This window comes from Tenrec ecaudatus, chromosome 4, assembly GCF_050624435.1.
Source record: "Tenrec ecaudatus isolate mTenEca1 chromosome 4, mTenEca1.hap1, whole genome shotgun sequence".
Lineage (NCBI taxonomy): Eukaryota > Metazoa > Chordata > Mammalia > Afrosoricida > Tenrecidae > Tenrec > Tenrec ecaudatus.
The window spans coordinates 191,986,405-192,007,386 of record NC_134533.1 but is presented as its reverse complement, the minus strand read 5'-3'; the positions used below and the strand labels follow the sequence as shown (position 1 = coordinate 192,007,386).

The window sequence follows — 20,982 nt, the reverse complement described above, 5'->3', positions numbered from 1 at the left end:
GACTGATAAACTCCTCAGGACCAATAATGAGAGTAGTGATACCATGAGGTTAAGGTGAAGGTGGGAGGAGAAGAGGGAGAAACCAGGAACTGAAGGGAGAGAAAAAGGGGATGGCCGACATATAACACCACCACCCCTCCCAGGGAGACAAACAATAGAAATGTGGGTGACGAGAGACAGCGGATGGTATAAGATATGAAAATAATCATAATTTATCATTTATATATGGTTCATGAGGGTTGGAGGGTGGGGGGGGATAGGGAAAAAGGGGAGCTCCTACAAATGTGTTTGACACAATTTATGTATGGATTGTTATAAGAGCCCCCAAATACAATGATTTATAAAGAAAGATAGAAAAAGGACAGCCCAGTCTTTCTCCCATGGACACCTTGGTGGTTTTGAACTGCCAAGCTTTTAGTTTGTAGTCCAGTATGTCACTACTGTGCCAGTGGGGCTCCCGACTACTATAACACTGCCCTCTAATTTGGGGTGCTTTCAGAAAAAAAATGGTTATAAATTTATTATATTCATTTATTTAACAAATATTTGTTCAACACCTGCGATGAGCCAGTATTGTTGTAGGGGTTGTGATTGCACCAGCGAACAATAAAAGTCGACCCTTAGGCTTGGAACCTGCATTTCAGTGATCGGATATAAAGGATAATATTTTTTTTTAAAGAAGACAAATTATGTGGCAGACCATTTAGTCAAAAAGATTAGTTTTTTAAAAAGTGTGTGTGTGTGGCGGGGGGCGCGGGCGGGAGGGGAGAGATTCATTCTGGGCGGCAGTAACCAGAAACCAGTGGATCAGATTGTAATAGTATGCGTGTGTCTGCAGAGACTAAATTGTAGATAAGATACCAAGCATATTTCATTTTTTCCCTCAAGACTTTCTGAAGTTGTCCTTTTACTCATATTTCCTTTTGACAAGTACTCTTACTTTACCATCATTACAAAGAAATTGTTCTCAAAGGAAAAGTAAACTCATTTATTGAATTCTTAGAAACATTAAGCCAGAGAAGAATCGTATAAAATAACACTGAAGCTTACACAGCAGAAAAAATCGCCACACTTATGAATTAATTTGCTAATATTAAATTATAAAGAATATGCTAAATATGCTGGATTCTGTACTGAAAAAAATTTAAGTTTTTCTTTAAGGAAAGGCTTTTCTATCTTAAGTTATTACGCCATTCAAAGAAATTATTAAATAAACTTAGAGTGAATTTTTCAAAATAGGTATTCCCTGTATATGTTACGAAAATTAAAAGTTACAAAGGGTCACATAGGTTCCCAAACCTATTTGACCTGCCACCCCACTGTCAGCTAAAAAATAATTAATCAACACCTCCTGCCAATTAAAAACTTTTGTACATGATCTAGGATAAAGTGTCGATATATGCTTTTGCAGCACCCCCAGATTGTCCCTGCACCCTTCCCAGGGACTGGCTGACTTATTTTGAGAAACACTGTCCATAGGATGGAAAACTGCGTGAAACACTGGAGTGGAGCCTTAGGAGGCATTGAGTGGCTGTTGAGGCAGGAGAGACAACTCAGAAAAGGAGGGAGGATGGCTGCCTCATTTGAACAATGTAAGCAAAGTCACCGAAATGCACACGTAGGGGCTGTGGAGCTGCTGTGTAGGTCACTGTGTGTCCGAGCTTGGGTGGCACAACAGCTAAAGTTCTTCGCCACTGACTGAATGGTCGGTGAGCCCCGGGGCAAAGTTGTGAGAATCTATTTCTGTAAAGATTAACAGCCTTAGAAACCCTGTGGGACAGATGGAAATGGGTTTGGTTTGGGGTGACTGTGTATATTATCAACATCACAAACACACACACACACACACACACACACACACACACACACACCTTCACCTTTCCATCCATGCCTACTTACAGTAAGCTCTATACAGGGTTTTTGGGAAGGAGACTGTGAATCTTTATGGGAGTAGATAGCCTCAACTTACTTACTCCCATGAGTGGGTGGTGGTTTTGAACTGCTAACTTCTCAGTTAGCAATCCATTGTTTAGCAAAGAGAGCCATTAGGTACAACGTTGGTCTCTCTATTTCTCTGTCTCTATCACTATCAAGTTATATATATATATATAATATATATATACACTGATTTTTATACTTATATACTTCTTATATATATTTTATTTCTTATACATATACTTACCACTTCAGCACATAATAGAGTATTGATTTGAATTTTGCTTTGTTATGACGTTTTCTTCTGTTCTTTCTTGGAAGTGAGTGATGATTTAACCAGTATTTTAAAATCAAGTCATAAAGAAGTATGAACACTGCCAATATGATGATCTGAAAGTTGATGAATGTGAATTGCAAGGACTGTGGGAATCCCTCTTTGCAAATGTTTCATCTACTAACAACAACAACAACAAAAAGGTTTTCATCATATTAAAAGGAGCCCCCAAATCCAAGTAACCTTGTAAATTTTGACAGCATACGGAAAAATTTAGCTTGCAACCAGTACTCTAATCTGATAAAGATGCCATCACACTTGGAAATGATACAATTAAGATAACTGACGTCAATATAAAGTGCAAAGATCATTTAAATATTTTAAAGTCATAGACATTAATATTGTATCTTCCTGAATAAAGTAGTCTCGAGATGACTGTGTTCAATATCACGAGGCGTACAAATACCTTGTTAGATCAGTATGTAAAAAGAAAGCTGAAATCGTGGATACAACTCAAATAAAATTAAAGTCCATGGTCGTTTCTTGTCCTATACAAAACAATGAGGACTAGTAAACTTGATTTTGCCTAGCTGTCACACCTGATGGGTATGTTAGTATATGTAATTATTAATACAACACATTTGGTTAAAAAATCTTTGAAGTCTGTATTCAAAAGTAAAGCTTTGGCCCATCAAACTCTCAGCTTTTGCATTCCTGGCACAAGGAATTGAGAGAGTAAACATATGAAGCTAAGTCAGAAAATATTGATATTAAAGTTCCAGTTCATACATACACAGGTTTATTCCAAACAAAAATATTTAAACATACCTCTGCATTTGGGGATGGCTGCAGACAAGTTATCTCAGTAGTGCTTTTGTTTTAATCTTGTCGGGATGCCTTCAAAATAAGGCCCAATTAGTAAAGTGGTTTCTGTAACGATATGGCTGAGCCCTGATCTCTGATGATGGCTCCAAATGGCTCCGGCTCTGGCCCAGATGTGGGGCTAAGGTCAAACCCTAGCCGGCCTCCATTGTGGTAAGCCAAAAGCCCCCAGCTACTCAAAACCTAGTGAATCTGTGCCTATTTTTCTTTATGACGCTCCTCCTGCGACCCACAGTGAGGAATTTCCCTCGTAGTTACTCTCCTGGGCTGTTTTCTGTGGACTCCCTCTGGTACGTTAGTTGCCATCTTCCAGCTGAGAAGCTGCAAAACCCACATGGAAGAAGCACCCCAGCCTGTGTGATTACAAGGTGTCGTTGTGATCAGGTATCAGGTGTCAAAGAACAAAAAATCATTTCATTGTGAATGAGGGGGAGTGTGGAGTGGAGACCCAAAGCTGATCTGTAGGCAACTGGACATCCTCTTACAGAGGGTCACAGGGAGAAGACAAGCAAGTCAAGGTGCAGTGTAGCAATGATAAAATATACAATTTTCCTCTGGTCCTTAAATGCTTCCTCCCAGCCACTACCATGATTCCAATTCTACCTTACAAATCCGGCTAGACGAGAGCATGTACATGTATACTCATAAGAGCTGGAAACACAGGGAATCCAGGACAAGTAAACCCCTCAGGACCAATAATGAGAGTAACGATACCAGGAGGGGAAGGAGAAGGAGGGGGAGAAATTGGGAACCGATCACATGTAACCCTTCCCTGGTGGACAACAACAGAAACGTGGGTGAAGGGAGACTTCGAACAGTGTAAGACATGACAAAATAATAATTTATAAATTATCAAGAGTTTGTGAGTGGGGCAGGGGCAGGGAGGGAGGAAAAAAATGAGGAGCTGATACTAAAGCCTCAGTTGGAGAGAGAGTGTTTTGAGAATGATGATGGCAACAAACATACAAATGTGCTTGACACAATGGATGTGTATGGATTGTGATACGAGTTGTACGAGCCCCCAATAAAATGATTAAAAAATAAGTAAATAAAAAATAAAGTGGCTTCTGATAGCATCTCCTGGGCCTGTTCAATCAAGGCAGAGAGGTCAGTTCAAAAGTTGTGATGACAGGTATTTAGGACTCCACGGGTGTAAATCTGATGTAATTTCTCAAAGCCCACAGGGAAGGATGGGGGCTTATTAGAAGGAAGTTTTAAGAAAATTGAAGCCTGCATTGATGAGAAAAGGCAAGGAAAGTTGCATCCAGGAATTTTTCCCCCAATGTGACAGTCACCTGTTTATTTGCTGCGGGTTGTTCCAAACCTTGCTCGATCCTCTTCCCTCCCGGATCTAATCTCTATAGACTTCCTTCTGTTCCTCGACAAACCAAAGGTTATTTAAAAGGAACACAATCCGAGGCCCTCGTGGATGCCACGTCTGCTGCTTGGATGCGGTTTACATGGAAGAGCACAGCGTCCTGAAGGGAAGTGTTACAGTGATGGAAACTCCACCCTGAGCATTGCACAGACCCAGAAGGAGGGTGTGTTGCCACACAATAGCTTTGCAATTTGTCAAATTTTGTTCCGTAGTTTCTGTGTTTTGGGCTTTTTGTTTGTTTGCTTTGGGTAGCATTACTCTTGTACTAACCCGTCTAGAGCCATTAGTTTTCTCTTTGGTGCCTAGTAAAAGTCCATCAATGATCCCAGGGACTCGCTCAGTGACTCCCGAGAACTGTCAGATAGTTCTCAGACTGGGTTTGAGGTTATATCCAGAGATACTTATTTGGATCTGCTTAATCCCTTTGAGCACGCACTGAGCTACTTAGAGTTAAAGTTCACAAGCTGAGGTTGTTCAATGGTATATGAAGCTGTATGTACCAAACAAAACCAAGTGTCATTAAGGGAATTTTGAATCATATATAGAACAGTGTTAATAACTGCCTTGAGTTTCTGAGGCTGTAAATCTTTACAGGGCGAGATAATCTCATCTTCTTGCTCAGAGAAGATAGGGGGTTCAAAGGGCTGACGCTTCTATTAGCAGCCCAAGTCATGACCTACTCTCCTACCAGTCATAGGAAAACAAAGCATCTACCTGAAGTTCCAGTTTGATTGAACGCATTTATCAGATTCATATGAAAACTTTATCACAAAAATTCAAGTAAGGATGAATATACGAGAGCGGTAAATGGAAAATTCTGATGAATTTTTAAGTTAGATATGGGATTTCTAAACAACATACATCTTAGATCTATGCCTGTAGACCGGTTGGGGTACACAATCACTTGTACCCACCTTTCGAAGTGTGGTCATATACATTGAATGCATATCATGGAATGGGAAGCCTCATCATGTGAATAGCAACTGTATTTTCCCAACTCCTGCTGGACTCTGAGTAGGGCTAATGTAAAATATTTTGGAACAAGCACAATTACTGCCATATATATTTAAATGCTGAACGTTTGGATGAACTGATGTATAGGTTGCTGAGAAAGTCCAACTGACAGAGGCGATGTCACCACTGAACTTTGAATAAGTTATCTCGGTGGACAAAGATTTTGTGGCCTTGTCCTGGGGACATGAAGAAGTGAAAGTATTTTTCTAGAATGTACCCAATTCTCCTGATCGTAGAGAAGAAGCCATCATTTGTAGGGAGTATGCGTGATATGGCAAGCGAGGGGCTTCAGAAACATTGTGGAAAAATATTATCTTTTAATTGCATTTTCCACAAGTGTTGGAAGCTCAGTTGTATTATCTATTCACTGCCATTGAGTTCATGCTGACTCATAGTGACCCTGTGGGGCAGGGTGGAACTGTACTTGTGAGTACAGTTGCATTCTTGTATTTGCTGAAAAGCAGCTGCTGGTTTTGAACTGCTGATGTTTGGGCTAGCAGCCCAACATATAACCACCACGGCTCCTAGAATACCAGGTTTTTATCCTTGTCTTGGGCCTTTAGACCAGTAATGAAAGTTCTTCATGTCTAAGTTTCTCAACCACGAAATGCGGCAAGTACAAGAATGCATAAGTTGGTACACCGATGATTGCCCTCTTTTTGCCCCTCTTTTTCTTCTATAGTTTTCTGATTCTATCCAACCCTTCATCAAGGAAGCAGTAAGATAAATATTCAGTATCTACTAGGAGAGGGCTTCAAAACGTTAAGTGGAAAAAGCTCCACTATCTTATCATCATATTTTCCCCACAAGCTCTTAGAGACCCTCTCATAATGTAATATATTTAGAGCTTACTGGTAAGCGGCACTTTAAAACGGGATATACCCAAACAGATGACTTAGAAATAAGCAGGGAAAGGTTGTGTGGCATTTAGCTGCACGTTGCATATGCATAATTGATTCTTTCAAAGGTTAAATACTCTTGGCACATGTATGGCTAGTGATATACCCATGACAGGTTCATAATCATTATGGCAATGACTTTGTTTTACATAATTCTAAAGTAAATGTCATGTTTGTTCTCCGGGGATTCCAGCACTGGTATTTAGGAAAGCATATGTTTTCAAGTAGCTAGCTGGGTGAGAGGAGCTACTCTTTCCCAACAGCAGGACTATTCACAGAGCCAAGACACTAAGCTTTATGGGGTGCTGGCTGCCTCTGCATTCTCTTTTGAATTGAAATGCAATTACATACTGAGGACAAATGCTAAATATAAACTGAAAAGACCAATGACATGACTTTTTTCTCCCCGTTGCTTTGTTTGTCTACTGTCTCCGTGGAAAGAATTAACTACCACAAATGCACTCTAATCTGTAATTGAAACACAGATTAAGCAACTTGGTGAGTCCTCCAGGAGCTCATTGAAGAACTGTGTTGAAACTCTCCTGGACTAGTTCTTCCTTCCATCCATCCAGGATCATAAAGATGCTTTGGAAATATGAAAGACGCAAGGCACTGCAGACTATAACACTGTTACATATAACTTTAATTCAAAACAAAACAAGCAACAGCCTAGACAATACCTTTTATGGGAATCTTACATAGCTGACTAAACCTATATATGTCAATTGGAGTGTTTATTACAAAAATTCAAAATATGGATTTCTTGGGGAAAAATAGACAAGATCTTAGAAAGACTGAAAGTAGAAATGAAGAAAATTTCTGGCAAATACTGACAAAAGAAAACTATTGAAGCTAATAGACAATGGCCAAGCTGGACTTCAAGCTTGTCCTGTCTCCCCACGCCGCTGTGAACCTTTTCCATCCAGACAACTGTTCCTCACCTTCAAGGAGTTTTGATAAACCTTTATTTTGCTCTTTTTTATTTCTATCTATATTGAAAGCCTAAAATCTTTACTCTCTCAGCTCTTATAGTGGTCATTATCCGTGTACCAAGCATTTGGGGTTGATCAGATGTTGTATCTTAGTATTATTGATATTCATGCCTTTGCTTAGGTAAATTGTACAATCTTGTAACTTGGACCATGCTATATAGTTTTCTTTACACTCCCTATCACTTCTCTGTTGGACCTGCCATGTGGGGAACACTGTAATCTGGCACACAGTAGAAGAGCAATAAACATATCAGTGGTCAACTGAAAAACGGCATCTGAAAGCACATGAAAAAGCCTTTTTGGGGTAGTTGAAGACGTTGCCAATATTGTGCTCTTATATTATCTTTTATGACTTCTCTCTGCCAAAGTATAAAAGAGGAGGTAGGCACACACACCATGGTTAGCGAGTGACGTGAAGCTGTGCTGCGTTAGTGAGGCTAAGACTGTGGTCCCACTGCCTAGCAGAGGCTGGTCCTCCTGTTAACCGAGTTGGGAACTCCTGAAGGTTCCTCATGACTATGTGACATTTAAAGGAAAGGATGGCATCTAATAAATGGTTTTGTTATCCCCCCCTTACTGGGATAGGATCCAAAAAATAGTGTACTGTTAGTTGCAAGTGTATGTGGAGAATTAGGTCTTCATCTGGGTGATCTCCCCATGCCTCAAGATAGTGTACACTTGAAAGCGCCCAGTTTGGGTTTTTAGCTCTGGCTTCCCTCCTCAGGGAGAGGTCAGCTGAGAGGTTATAAGAGGCATCACACATACCCAGGTTGCAGATGTAATCATTAACACTGGTAATTTGAGGTTAGAGGTTGATTGGAGATTTGGTTCTGCCAGCTGATGGTAGACCAGGTAGCCTATGGGAACAGAAGTTGGAAAGGAGTTGGGCAAGTCCATGGGCTAGAGCTTCCGAGCTTTTCCCAAAGTGGCCATCAGGAAGTGGGGTACCTTCTCTCTCATAGCCTACAATATGGACTTTCTCCTGCAGATTGTTTCTAACACTATTCTCTGAAAAGGAAATATATTGCACAGATACCACAAAACCAAAGGGTACAATAATTAACTGTTATATGGTAAAATATAATGTAAAAATAACTTGGTTAGATATGGTATATGATAAAAATAACTTCCTCCTTCCTCTGACCATCATTTGTCTCTCTAGAAATGACTAGAGTTACCCATTATTTCATTTATTTTAGACATAAACTCTTCATATTTCAGTATACAAAATTCCGAATTTATATATTTTCCAGAAAATATTTCATAGGATATATGCCATACTAGATTTTGATTTTTTCCCTTTCAATTATGGCTTTATCAACCAATCCTGTAACTTTATTTTAATTTTTGTTTTATTTAAAATCTCATCCTTACCACTGTCTAGGATCCTGACTGTGTCCATTATTTGCTTTATGATTTATTTAACATTAATCTCGAGTTCATTCTAACTTAAAAGTCCTCTGCCAACTGGTTTTAGAATGCCTGATCTTCATGTCATCTCCAGAATGCGTCTTTTTGTTAACAAACAACACATCTATCCTCCAGAGTTCATTTAAAACTACCTTTCCCCTAAGAACCTTTCCTGAATGTCAGGGATCATTTTGTTCCAGGAATTATCTCTAAGCATTAAATAACAGTGTTGCTTGCCCTCTGATTCTTGTTTGATGGTACAACAACCATAAAAATGTGAATAACATTCAATAATGAAGTTTTAGAGCAATTATTTGTGCCTCATGCTTTGCTAAGTACTTAATCGGTATTATTTCATTAATCCTTGCATGTATTCAGTACTATGACACACATGCTGTGTAATATTATTATCCTGGTAGCAAAGCTATAGGTGCTTTGCTAATATGACTGTGATGTCACCCCTGAGATCATGTACAGATGGTTTTCTTATACACTAGTGACTTTCAGCACAGTGTATCTAATGTGGTCAAACGCGTAGGTCAGAGATGTCAGAAATCACTCTTGAGCAAGTAGACATAGCCAAAAATGGATAATTATCCCAACTCCTTTCAGTAGGGCTGACTTTTAAATAGTATTTTCTTGTTCATCTCACTGTCTGCTTTTGGGGTACCCCAAATTAAAAAACAAAAAATAAAAATTTAGTAGTAGAGTGATGATGTAATTTGTTAAAGTTCACCTGTATATTAAGTGGCCATTTAGGAGATAAACTGAACCGAGACTCATAAACACTGTATCCAAATTCAGCGGGAGTGAATACTATGTTCTCCTTAGTGTCCTATCAAATGCAAGATGACATTAGATTGAATCCTCATGCATTCTGCTAATCAATTCTAGTTTGTGCTTTGCAATGTCATTTTTCTAACACAAGCTATATCTTTTTGGTACTATTGGCTAAATAAATGTGTTCTCAATGTCGATGACATTGTAATTAGACAATGGTTTCTCACTCTTGTCTGGCTGCTGAATGTCTTCTCCTGTTGTTCTTCTACAGACAGTAACTTCATCCTTGCCAACGCCCAGGTGGCCAAGGGTTTCCCCATCGTCTACTGTTCCGATGGCTTCTGCGAGCTTGCAGGATTTGCCCGAACCGAAGTCATGCAGAAGAGTTGCAGCTGCAAGTTCTTATTTGGGGTGGAGACCAATGAGCAACTGATGCTGCAAATAGAAAAGTCGCTGGAAGACAAAACAGAATTCAAAGGAGAAATTATGTTCTACAAGAAGAATGGTGAGTTGACTTTCTTTGGTGCTTATTGGGAGCTCAGAAAGGTCATCTTCTCTCGACTCAATAATTGCTTTATAACTCCCATTAAGGCTTCTGATATTTCTCATAAATACACTCTGTTATAGATGTTCTATAAATGACTTGGACGATGGCCTTATTTTAGTCATTAGCAGCCTCCGCAGCCTGGAAGCTGAGCATTAGAATTTAACTATTTGATAATATATCAACTCAGTTGATAGATGTTAAATAAAGTGGGTTACTATTATATTACGATCATCCTCATAATGATAGAGATGACATATGAGTATTAATGAATGCGCTTTTATCCAGAGATTTTTTTCCTCCAAATTTTATTCCTTTAAGAAGCACATTCCAGTCCAAGTCATTAAGGGCAGAGATCCGAGGATTGAATGGCAAAAATCCCAAGTTAATTTAAAGAAGGTCATCAGTGTATAAATCCTCTCTTTCAGTTCTTTGGCCACATCGCCACCTCTCTTACGTCATAATAACAAAACAGGGGACATGGTATCTCATGGTAGGAGTTAACCTGCCTGAGCCCTGCACTGCAGCTGGGGAAAGAGCAAACATCTTTTGACTAGTTTTGTGACTCCCTTCTAAATGGAAGTGGATCTGGTGTTGGGGGTGGGTGAGGGTAGACAGCTCTAGGGTATGAGCAGTGGTCATTGGGTAAATTCAAGAGACAGTGGTCATTGGGTAAATTCAAGAGATGCTAAGGGAGAAAAATAAAATAAAAATGGAAAACAAAACTATCCCCAAAAGGGGAAATCTCGGACGTTCGGAAAAGTCATAGCTTGTTCCAATTTTTTACTTAGCTGGGCACATGGCTATCAAGTTAGACATTCTGTTCCCCCACCTTTTTTTCAGTTGGTTGGAGCATGTGACTATTTCTGGGTCAATGGTATGTGAGGGGATGATTTTTCTCCTTTTCCTTTCCCATAAGTCAAAACATTAAGGTAAGACTCATAACCCACATTTGACTATTTGACAAAGTCAACACCACGAGGGAATGGCGAAGAGTAAGAAAAAGGGAAACTGGTTATTAGGACAAATCCACACTTTCACCCCAGATGAATAAAATTGCATTTCTAGCTTGTTTAAGTCACTATATTTTGGGGTCTTTGGTTAGAATATTTAACACATTCTCTAATTCAGGGGTTTTCAACCTTGGCACTATTGACAGGTTAAGCCAGATAATTCTTGGTTGTGTGAGGCTATCCTGTTCCTTGTAGATGATTAGCTGTATGCTTGGCTTCTGTCCATTAGATGCTAATAGTGCCCAGTAATGAAAATTAATGTCTCTAGACAGTGTCAGATATCCTCAGATCTCTTTCATCAACTCCTAGTGATCCCATAGGCTATAGTACAACTCTTCCTTAGGGTTTCCAAGACTGTAAAATCTCTACAGGAGCGAACAGCCTCATCTTTCTCCCAAAGAATGGCTGGGATCTTGAACTACCAACCTTGCAGCCAAAAATTTAATCCAATGTGCCACCAGGGCTGCTTCAGGATTCCCCCAGGGAAGCAAAATTCCTTCAGGTTGAGAACAATTGTTCGAATACACTGGCAAATATTGTAAGGAAGACAGATGACAATTTTACTTGCTGGCATCATGAGACTAGACAGTAAGATCTCTCAGCTCTGCAAAAAATGCCTGAATATTCAAAAACACTGTTAGGTACTATTCCAGTTAATAATTTTTGGCTAGTAAAAGAATGGCCAGCGATTGTGGTTTAAGAAAATAAAGTTGATTCTGGAGGAGAGAGAGGGGGTTCTAGTTTGCTAATATAGTTACATAATGTTATAATTAAGGATGCAGATCCTTTTTTCTCCACATATTTAAAAATCTCCTTTTGTGGGTAGTGTGTCTGCATGGTGTCAATGGACTAGCTTTGTATGCAACAAAGAATATATATGTGGGTCCTCTTCCCATTTTCTCTTCCCTTATGGACCACCTTTGATCCCATCTTCTGTTCATATAACCATAATGTTCTACTGCCAAGATTTAGCACTGGAGTCAATAGCAGGAGTGGGGAATAGGCGTACACATGGGGACTTCATTCTAATTTCCTTGGGGAAATCTTGTCCTTAAAGAACATTCTTTGGTCTCGTAGATTCTAGATATACAATAGCTATGAAGTATTGAAGAACACTGTCTGAGATAGGATATCTTAACTCTTTGTCACTGGGAACACACTTTAGACCATCGTGCCCTTGTCAATGTGACTAAAAAAAGGCCCATATAATAAATATGATCATTAAAAAAAGAGTCTAGTTCTATATAAATATACTGTAATCAATGGAAAGAGAGCCCTGGAATAAAGAAAATGGAGCCATGCAGACTGGCAGAGACTGATAAACCTGCCATCAGATGGAACAAAGGAAGAGGACTACTCTTTGTTTCAATATCTGCTGACTGCAGACTTGTCCTTGCTAAGATCGGTGCCTGGTACAGACCATTTCAAATGCCTCTGGATGCTGTCCTCTTGAAATGTCCTCAAGATGTCCACTGGCACCACTGGGAAGGGGTAGGTCAAGAGGGAGAATCTAGGTGCAAAATCCAAAGGATGGAAAATTTGTGGGACAGATAACAAATGGAGAGGGGAGAGTCAGCATCGAAAAGTTTTTCTGAGCATAGTGTTTTATAAGATGCCTGAATGGACTCATGCGGGTGGAAGCCATTGATGACCTAAATCTCCTCTAAGCCAGCCACCAAGGGGAACTGTCGAACAGTCTGCGTAATCGATCCAGCTACGAATGATTTAACACTGTCCTCGACCTTATGTTAATCCTACTGTGCTATAACTGTTTATATTAATGTCTGGCTCCACACTCAATTTTAAGCCTTTGAAGGCACAGGCTATGTGTTAGCTATTTCTGCATTCCCCATGCATACAGCCTTGAGTCTAAAGAAATGTTTATCAAATTATTCTTCAATACATGATTGCGGAATGGAATGGCATTTACTTATAGGGTTGTTAGGCGTTGGAATCAACTTGATGGCAGTGAGTTTGCTTCAGGTTTTTGTTGTTGTTGTTGTTACTTGGACATATAGATACTTTAGGGGTATACGGATTTCTGATTCTCATGTTTATTATGATCTCAACAGTACCCCGCGTTTGAAACAGACTTTCTTTCAAAGGTCGCTTTCTTCTAGGATGTTTTGGAAAGTGGTGCTTAGCTCTCATCCTATCCAGAGACAGTTTAACATTCGGGACTGAGCTCCCTTGGTCACTGTTACGATTCCTCTCCTGATCTCACAGGGAAAGTGCTATGGAAAACACTGCCCTTACCTCCCTGCCCAGACCTGCAAATCCAATTCCCTGACTCAAGGCTGATCATGTGATGCAGATTATACTAAAGGTTTAAGATATCTAGTAGGAATTATCATAAAGGAAGATACACTTCAATCAGAGTGACAAATATGCTAGTTTACTAAATCCAGAGGAAAATCAAAGTGGGCAATTTGTCACTGGAATTACCCACTGGGAACAGCTCTGGTTTCTAGTCTTTTTTCCACCTCTTTTTTCCTCCTTTTTCCCACCTTGAATTTGGACCCTTCTTTCATAAGGCGTGGCTTGCATACTTCCAGCCTGTTTAAGAAAAATTCCTGTTGCTCACTGGTGGGTGTTGTCCTCTGTTGAGGATCTGTCCATATCTCCCTCGGGACAAACACGGCATTCTCTGAGATAACTCACCCCTAAACAGACTAAAACAGGGATTTACACGAACAGCCCGAATCTAACCCCTTTCTTTGATCGATCCTCTAGAATGAGGTGAAATTATGCTTCCTTTTCCCCGTGGTCTTCTTGGGAAAATTCACCGGAAACACACACATGTGCACATCTCCCGAAACTATGTTTATAATGAGAGATGGTAATGTAATAGGTCAGAGATAGTTATTATAATGGTAATGATAGCTTGCGCTCTACAGCACAAACGGTATGTTAGAAACCATACAGCACAATTTACTTCATGTTAGTTCATTTAAATATAAAATAATTCTTAGGAGGAGATGCTCTTCCTATTGTTGCATTATAGGTAAGGAAACCAATATAACTAAAGGTTAAGTTTTTAAAATTAACTATTCATCAGAAAGGCACATAGTTTCACAGGTAACATAATCGACACGCTTTTCTCTATACAACATGTAGATAGGAATCTTTCATATGTGCAAGAGGTCTCATTCTCCATGTTTGGTCCTTCTTTTGGATAGTTCCGGGGGTATGCATCAGAAGTGAATTCCATTAGGATGTCTTTCCAAAGAGCAGTCCCATCCCCTTTGTTGAAATACAAAAGGTATTGAGCAGGAACATTCTAGGGAAAACATAACCGACAGTCATTTTAAGTAAAGGTAACCTCTTCTTCTTCTAATTCTATGTCTTCTCACTTTGTAAACCATATAAGGATGAGTCAAAAAGTAGTGTTACAAAAATCATAGGAACCTTTATTAAACAAAAAGTCAAAATGTGTGTTAGTTCAGGTGGACTAGAGGGACAAATTCAGATACTCACATGCATATAAGCAAGAGTTTTATATCAAAGAGCAATTGAACATTAAGAAAACATCCCAGCCCAGTCCAGATCAAGTCCATAAGTCTGATATTACCCTGTATGTCAGTACTAGTCCGTAAATTCCTCTTTAGACTCATGTAGCCATGGAATGATGCCAAATCCAGAAAGATCACAGGCCAGTGGGTGGGAAGTCCTATGGATCCAGTGGTGGTGGAAGCATCTAAACACTATTGTGGGTCTCCACATGACTACTCTAGCTCTGGCTCTATCAGTATAGCTCAATGGGCCTTGCCAACAGAAATGTCTGGCAGGGAAAGAGTATGTCTGGCCTCCAGTGAACCTTTTATCTCTGTTGCTTCTACAAATTAGGTTATTAACTTCAACATGACTGACAGGCTAAACTCCACCCCATCATTCTTAATATTGTCAAATTGATACCAGATTATGTAACTTTCACAAAATGCTAAGTTATTATTTCTCAACTGGTCCTACACTAAGGTATTTACACTTCTGAAATCGGTATTTCCATCTCGCTATCCCTTTCCCACATAACTGGGTTAGGCATTGAGTTGTTAATTACAAGGCTGGAGGTTCAAACCAGTAGCCTTTCCATGGGAGAAAGATGGGTCTGTCTTCTTCCATAAAGACTTACAATCTGGAAAACTTTATATGAGTTGGAATCAACTGGATGGCATTGAGTTTCAGTTGGTTAAATAATTATGTGCTATTCAATTTTTACCATGCCAAACACCATTTTGGCTATCCTCTAGGGACAGATTCAATTGTGTTCTTCTCTGGAGGGGCAAGTTTAGAGGTGTAGGTGAATGGGGTAAGGTTTCCCAATGAAATTTTAATAGGATAGCTCTTGTTTCCCCCAAAGAATTAAAAAGTACATTACTGTAATGGGGAAAAATTCCTCTGCACAATTTTCCTGGCTTTTATCTCATCAGTACAGCCTTCAAAATTAAAAACATTCTTAATAATTTGTCCTTAAGAACATCCTGTGTTCTTTGACAAAGTCCCTCAAGATTGTCCATTTGTAATCTCCCAAAGTAGTCACTATCACCTTCGGAGCTAATGTCTCTGCTCTGAAATGAATGGACTTAACAGATGTCCTCAGAAGCTACTAGTTGTGCATGTGGGTGCAAATTTGAAGCTGAAAAACTAAACCGTTGAGTAAATAATAAGTGATGTGAGTGATGAGGAAGACACTTGAGTCAGGAAGCTGAAGAGGCTCCTCTGGAGTTGGCATAGGTTCTGGAGAGAAGTAAAGATTGGATGAAGGAGGGACAGAGGTGGAGGAAGGAGGAAAAAGCTAGAGATACATGAGGACACACCTGCTGACATTTCACTGTTTTCTCCTCAGATATCTAAAGGTGGCTTTGGTAGACTAATTACATAGTATTGTTTCTAATGTACTGTTAAAATAGTGCCTAGATATGAAAATACAAGATATTTATATGTATCATCTACATACATTTCTGTACTACCAGGAGCATGTGTAACCCTCACGGACAACACATTATCTTAACATATCTGAATCAGATATTCTGATATCAGATATATAGTCAACTCAGTCTTTTGAGGTTAGCTCATGATAAAAGACAAAAGGAAACACAATTTTATGACTTGCATCCTTTACGGAGACGTGACAATATTATCCCAGTAAACATTACTCATAATTCTAAGTTTATGTTTGTGATATTTTGGGTGAGTTCCGTTAAAGCCAATTATTCAATACAATTCTACTGGCATTTTTAAAGAATATTTGATTATGCCCCGTAGGTATTTTGGAACTGGAGCTCTATATAGGAAAGTGAGGCAAAAGCCTTAGGGCTGTAGGATGTCAGACTATTCTCAAAATTAAAATTTAAATGTGCAGCATATGTGGTGTCCTCGTGTAACTCTTAAGAGATAGGTTTCAGCATTGTGTGTGGGACAGGAAAGAATTCCAGAGTAAGAGGCATGGGCCTATTCTTGTAACAAGTTAACAGCAGGAAAATTGCTTTATAATGTAGAATGATGTTTTATAATGTCTACACTATTGTTCCTTGGGGATACAAGGGTTGCTTCTTCAGCAGGTCATGACTTGTACTTACTGTCACCCTGTTGAGACAGTGCTGAAGCAGGCAGCCATGCATCTCTCCGAGCAAGATCCAAAGAAGCCTGGTTGGGAGTATGGAAAGGTATAGAAAACGTTAACCTGTGGTTGAGTGAGACCTGGGGAGGAAGCACAGAGTTCTGAGCAAAACAGAGTTGCTCCCATACATAGCCCTTCCATGGACTCAAACCAGTGTCCAGTGCAAGGACAAAAGCAATCCAAGCGCAACTGCATTGGACTCTCTTCAGCCTTTGGACCACAGACAGTGCCAAGTCATCAGGCTCCTGGACATCGGTCACGCATGTTGTCAGCGTGGGAGGAGAGCAGCAACTCAGCATCCGAGTGAATCCCAAAGACAAGGGAAAGATCTAGAGCCTGAAGAACTAGAAGCCACTCGCTGTCACTGAAGCCAATTCCAAGGATGGAACACAGGGACATTTCCTCTGGATTTCCAGGCATAGCTGGGAAGAGCCCAGCGAGGGCTTGGTCTCCTAAGCAGCTAGTGAATGTGAGATCCTCTATGAAGTGGCTCTGACAACATGATTTCCCTCACTGGGCGATAGCATCAAGGAAGCATAGTATAGTTTATCTGCTGCTCAGTTATTTATTATTATATATCTGTGACTTAAAAAAGCCACGTATTTCATTATAAGTTAATTTATTTTAGGTCAGAGATCCAAGCTGGACTTGCCTAACTGATTCTTCTTGTGGAGTTGGCTGTGGTTGATTATTTGGCATTGTGCAGATGGGGGAGGTGCTATTTGAGCCAGAGTAGGACAGCTTGCCACAGGGCTGGCAGCTTAGAAGGGTAGGATCAACTGAGATGTTGACCACATGTTTCCATGCGACCTCCTTAGTATAAAAGCCTCAGGGTAGTTGAATGTTCTGAAAAACAGGGAGAAATTGCAAGACTTTCTATGACCTCACTGTGGAAGTTACTTCTGCCATATTGCATTGATTGGAGCAGCCCAAGTCAAGTCCACCCAGACTCATGAAAAGGGGGCATGGACCTTACATTTCGAAAACATGCAATCATGATTTAGATAGAAATACATTTACTGAGTCTGGGTATGTGTTCACATTTGCAAAGAGAGAAGAAATTATTTATGACATTTTAAAAATTCTATAATTTTCACTAAGCCTGAAAGGCCACCAAATATACATAATACTTTCTGCCACTAAGTGTATTAGCAGATGAGTAGACTTATTATTATCATCACCATCAAAATGAAAATATATGTTAAAAACATGCCAAGTCAACAATTTCTGTGTGTATAATTCAGTTACATTGAATAAATACTTCAAGTTGTGCAACTTTCTGACTACTCTTTTCCAAATCATTCCATCATTGTGGTAGTTACATAATCTGTGGTCAATTTGAGATTTAAAAGTGAAGGGGTGAACTTTAGCCTGTCAATCAGGTCACAGCTTGATGACCTCATTTAGAGGTGCTAAGGAGATAAAACACTTTTTAGAGGTGGGATACACGCTCACTCCCAGCGATATATCTCTGTTGAGAAGACACCTGGAACTACGCTAATGCCCTGAACTGGAGGAACCATGTGGAGACCCCTGCCAGCACTGAGATGCTTACAAAGCCACTGGATCCACAAGACTTCCCACCCACTGGCCTGTCATCTTCCTGCATTCAGTGTCATTGCATGCGTTTCCTGAGTTTGAAGAGGACTTTATAGATTGGTATCGTTCATATGGGCTAAGATCAGACTTATGGGCTTGATCTGGACTGGGCTGGGATGTTTTCTTAATGTACAATTGCTCTTCATTACAAAGTTCTTTCTTATACACATATAAGTGTCTATGAATTTGTCTCTCTAGTCTAACCAGACTAGCACAACCATCATCAACATAAAATCAACACTCCTTCCTCCTTCTCTTATAACCATGTATATATAACCTTCAGTTTCAATATATTTGCTTATTTCATATACTCTTATGGACTTTTACAGTACTTGTCTCCTTTTGAATGACTTATTTCACTCATCATGTTTACAGAGTTCATCTGTTGTGACATGCATCAGGACTTCAAATGATAATCCGTTGTATGTATGTACCACATTTTGTTTGTCTTTTTGTTCCTAGACACTTTCCATGTTTGGGTTACTATAAATGTGCTGCATGCTTACATTTTAACTGCTATTCAGTTGATTTCTTCACTCTTGATTCCTGTCAGTCCTGACCTGAGACCCTGCATGGTCTGAAATAGAGAACATGCATTGTTCATGTTATAGCTAAAGATTTTATGAGGATTCTCCAATGGGTCTGCTAAGATTGGATATGAGATCAATAATTTAGATTTCTCTCTTGTGACTTCCCCATTCAAAAGGTGAATTTCACAAATAGAAGAGCAGTAAATAACCTCAAAATGAGGGTGGCAGGAAGCCACCATAGAGTTCAGAAAGGACATGGGTTGGTGTGCATGCAGCTGGTATGAGGAGCTTGCCCTGCATTTTGCCCCCTTCACATGCATTTATTCAAGCATTGTACTCATCAAGGAAGCAGATGTCCTAGCCTACTTCTCATATATCTAAACAAGCCACTCCAAGAGATAGTGGCTGTTCTTTTTTTAAAGCCTCTTTTAAGGTTGCATTGTTTCACTAATGAGCAGGGTCATTACGCCAGACTTTTTATTAATGTGTTCTCTGCTGATCATGCTCTCTGGTCAGGGTGATGAGAATATAGTGAGACAGCAGTGCAGACCATTTCACGACCTGTACCAGGAACTGCTGAACTTTGCCTGTCCTGGCAGGAGTTAGCATTCACTGTTACTGCCCAGTTCGATTCCTCCACACTTGAACTGCTTCAAAATCACTTCCCTAACAAAACAGATGACTTCATAGCTGCACCCATCGATTCTGAAACCAAGCCCTGTGCTGCGACTCTGTTTAAGCCCACATCACCCCATTGAGGTGGATTCTTCTCATAGCCCTTTCTTTCCCGGGTGAAGAAGCGGGGTCCCAGAGTGTTAGTGAAGTCACCAGGACGCATGCCCAGAGATTCTGCTACCTTCCCCGATACTCGTAATATGACTTGTTCATACACTTGTCACATGTAGGTTTTCTGGGCACTAAGCCCATGGCACATTTCCCCTAACCCCTCATACCTCCCATCTCTGCAGGTCAGTGAATGGGCTACTGACTAGGCATCTTGCTTTGTCCAGAGCCAAACTTAAGAAAATGAAGACAGACAGAGTTCTTGTCCTCCCGTCCCTTACACTCTATTGGGAGTTAGACCTTCTGATCAAATAGTCCTATAAACCCGTAATAAATGGTTAGAAGACAAGTAGATGATTTCTATTCGAGGAAAGGGATCCCTGATAATGTAGTGGTTAAGTACTGGGTGACAAATTGAAACTTTGGTGGTTTAAACCCAGGAGCAACTCTCTGGGAGATCTGGGAGAAAGATGTGCGAGCCGCTTCGGTAAAGTGTTTAGAGCGTTGGAAACACTGTGGGGCAGTTCCGTCCATCATGAATGGTCAGTCTTAAGGTATTGCTACACTGCTATGGAAATATAGATTAAACAAAGATATCAAAACGTGAGAATCTATTGCTTCTCAGCATATCCTTCATCTAGCTCCGCTTACTTCTGCAGATAGCATTTCTTTTGCCTCATGTACTTTGGCTATGTTATCATGAGAGGCCAGTTCCTGGAAAAAGACATCATGCTTGATCAAGCAGATGGGCAGGGAGAAAGAGGAAGACACTTGACACAACAGATGGACATGGTGACTGCAAAGGCCTCAACTAGAACAACGATTGAGGGCGGTGCCGGGCTGAGCAGTGTGTCCCTCTGATATCCACAGGGTACCTGTGAATCGGACCAGACTGGAGGACACTTGACAGCAACAATAGCATTGCTCTTCTAAATAATTCTGCCCTCTTTGGTTTTTATTACATCAAAATGGCAGTTCTTCGGGCACTTTCCAGGAACTTAAATCATGTTCCTTTGAAATGTTCTCTGAGTTTGGAGAACAAAATTAAGTCTGAAAAGGTGAGATCAGGGCTGTAGGATGGATGGGGAATGGTATCCCAACCAAATTCTCAGAGGAAGGCTCTTAGCACCCTTAAAAAATGAGTAAATATGTTGCCATAATAGAAAAAAAAATTCCTCGGCACAATTTTGCAAGCCTTTTTCTCACTAGTGACATTTTCAATGTTCTTAAAACTTCTTCCTAGTAAGTCCTTCTACTGGGCCCTTTAAGGGAGCCTGTCAAGTTTATCATTCTCGTGGCCCTGAAAATAATTACTATAATCTGCTTTTTCTT

General features: G+C 40.0%; 1 protein-coding gene across 1 annotated transcript in view; it reads left to right on the top strand.

Annotated features, from left to right (window-relative positions):
• Positions 1-20,982, top strand: part of KCNH8 (potassium voltage-gated channel subfamily H member 8) — a 422,222-nt gene that overhangs the window by 123,783 nt on the left and 277,457 nt on the right. Inside the window, exon 2 of the mRNA XM_075548953.1 lies at positions 9,836-10,069. Coding sequence (XP_075405068.1) covers positions 9,836-10,069 — 234 coding nt within the window. The remainder of the gene's footprint in view (positions 1-9,835; positions 10,070-20,982) is intronic.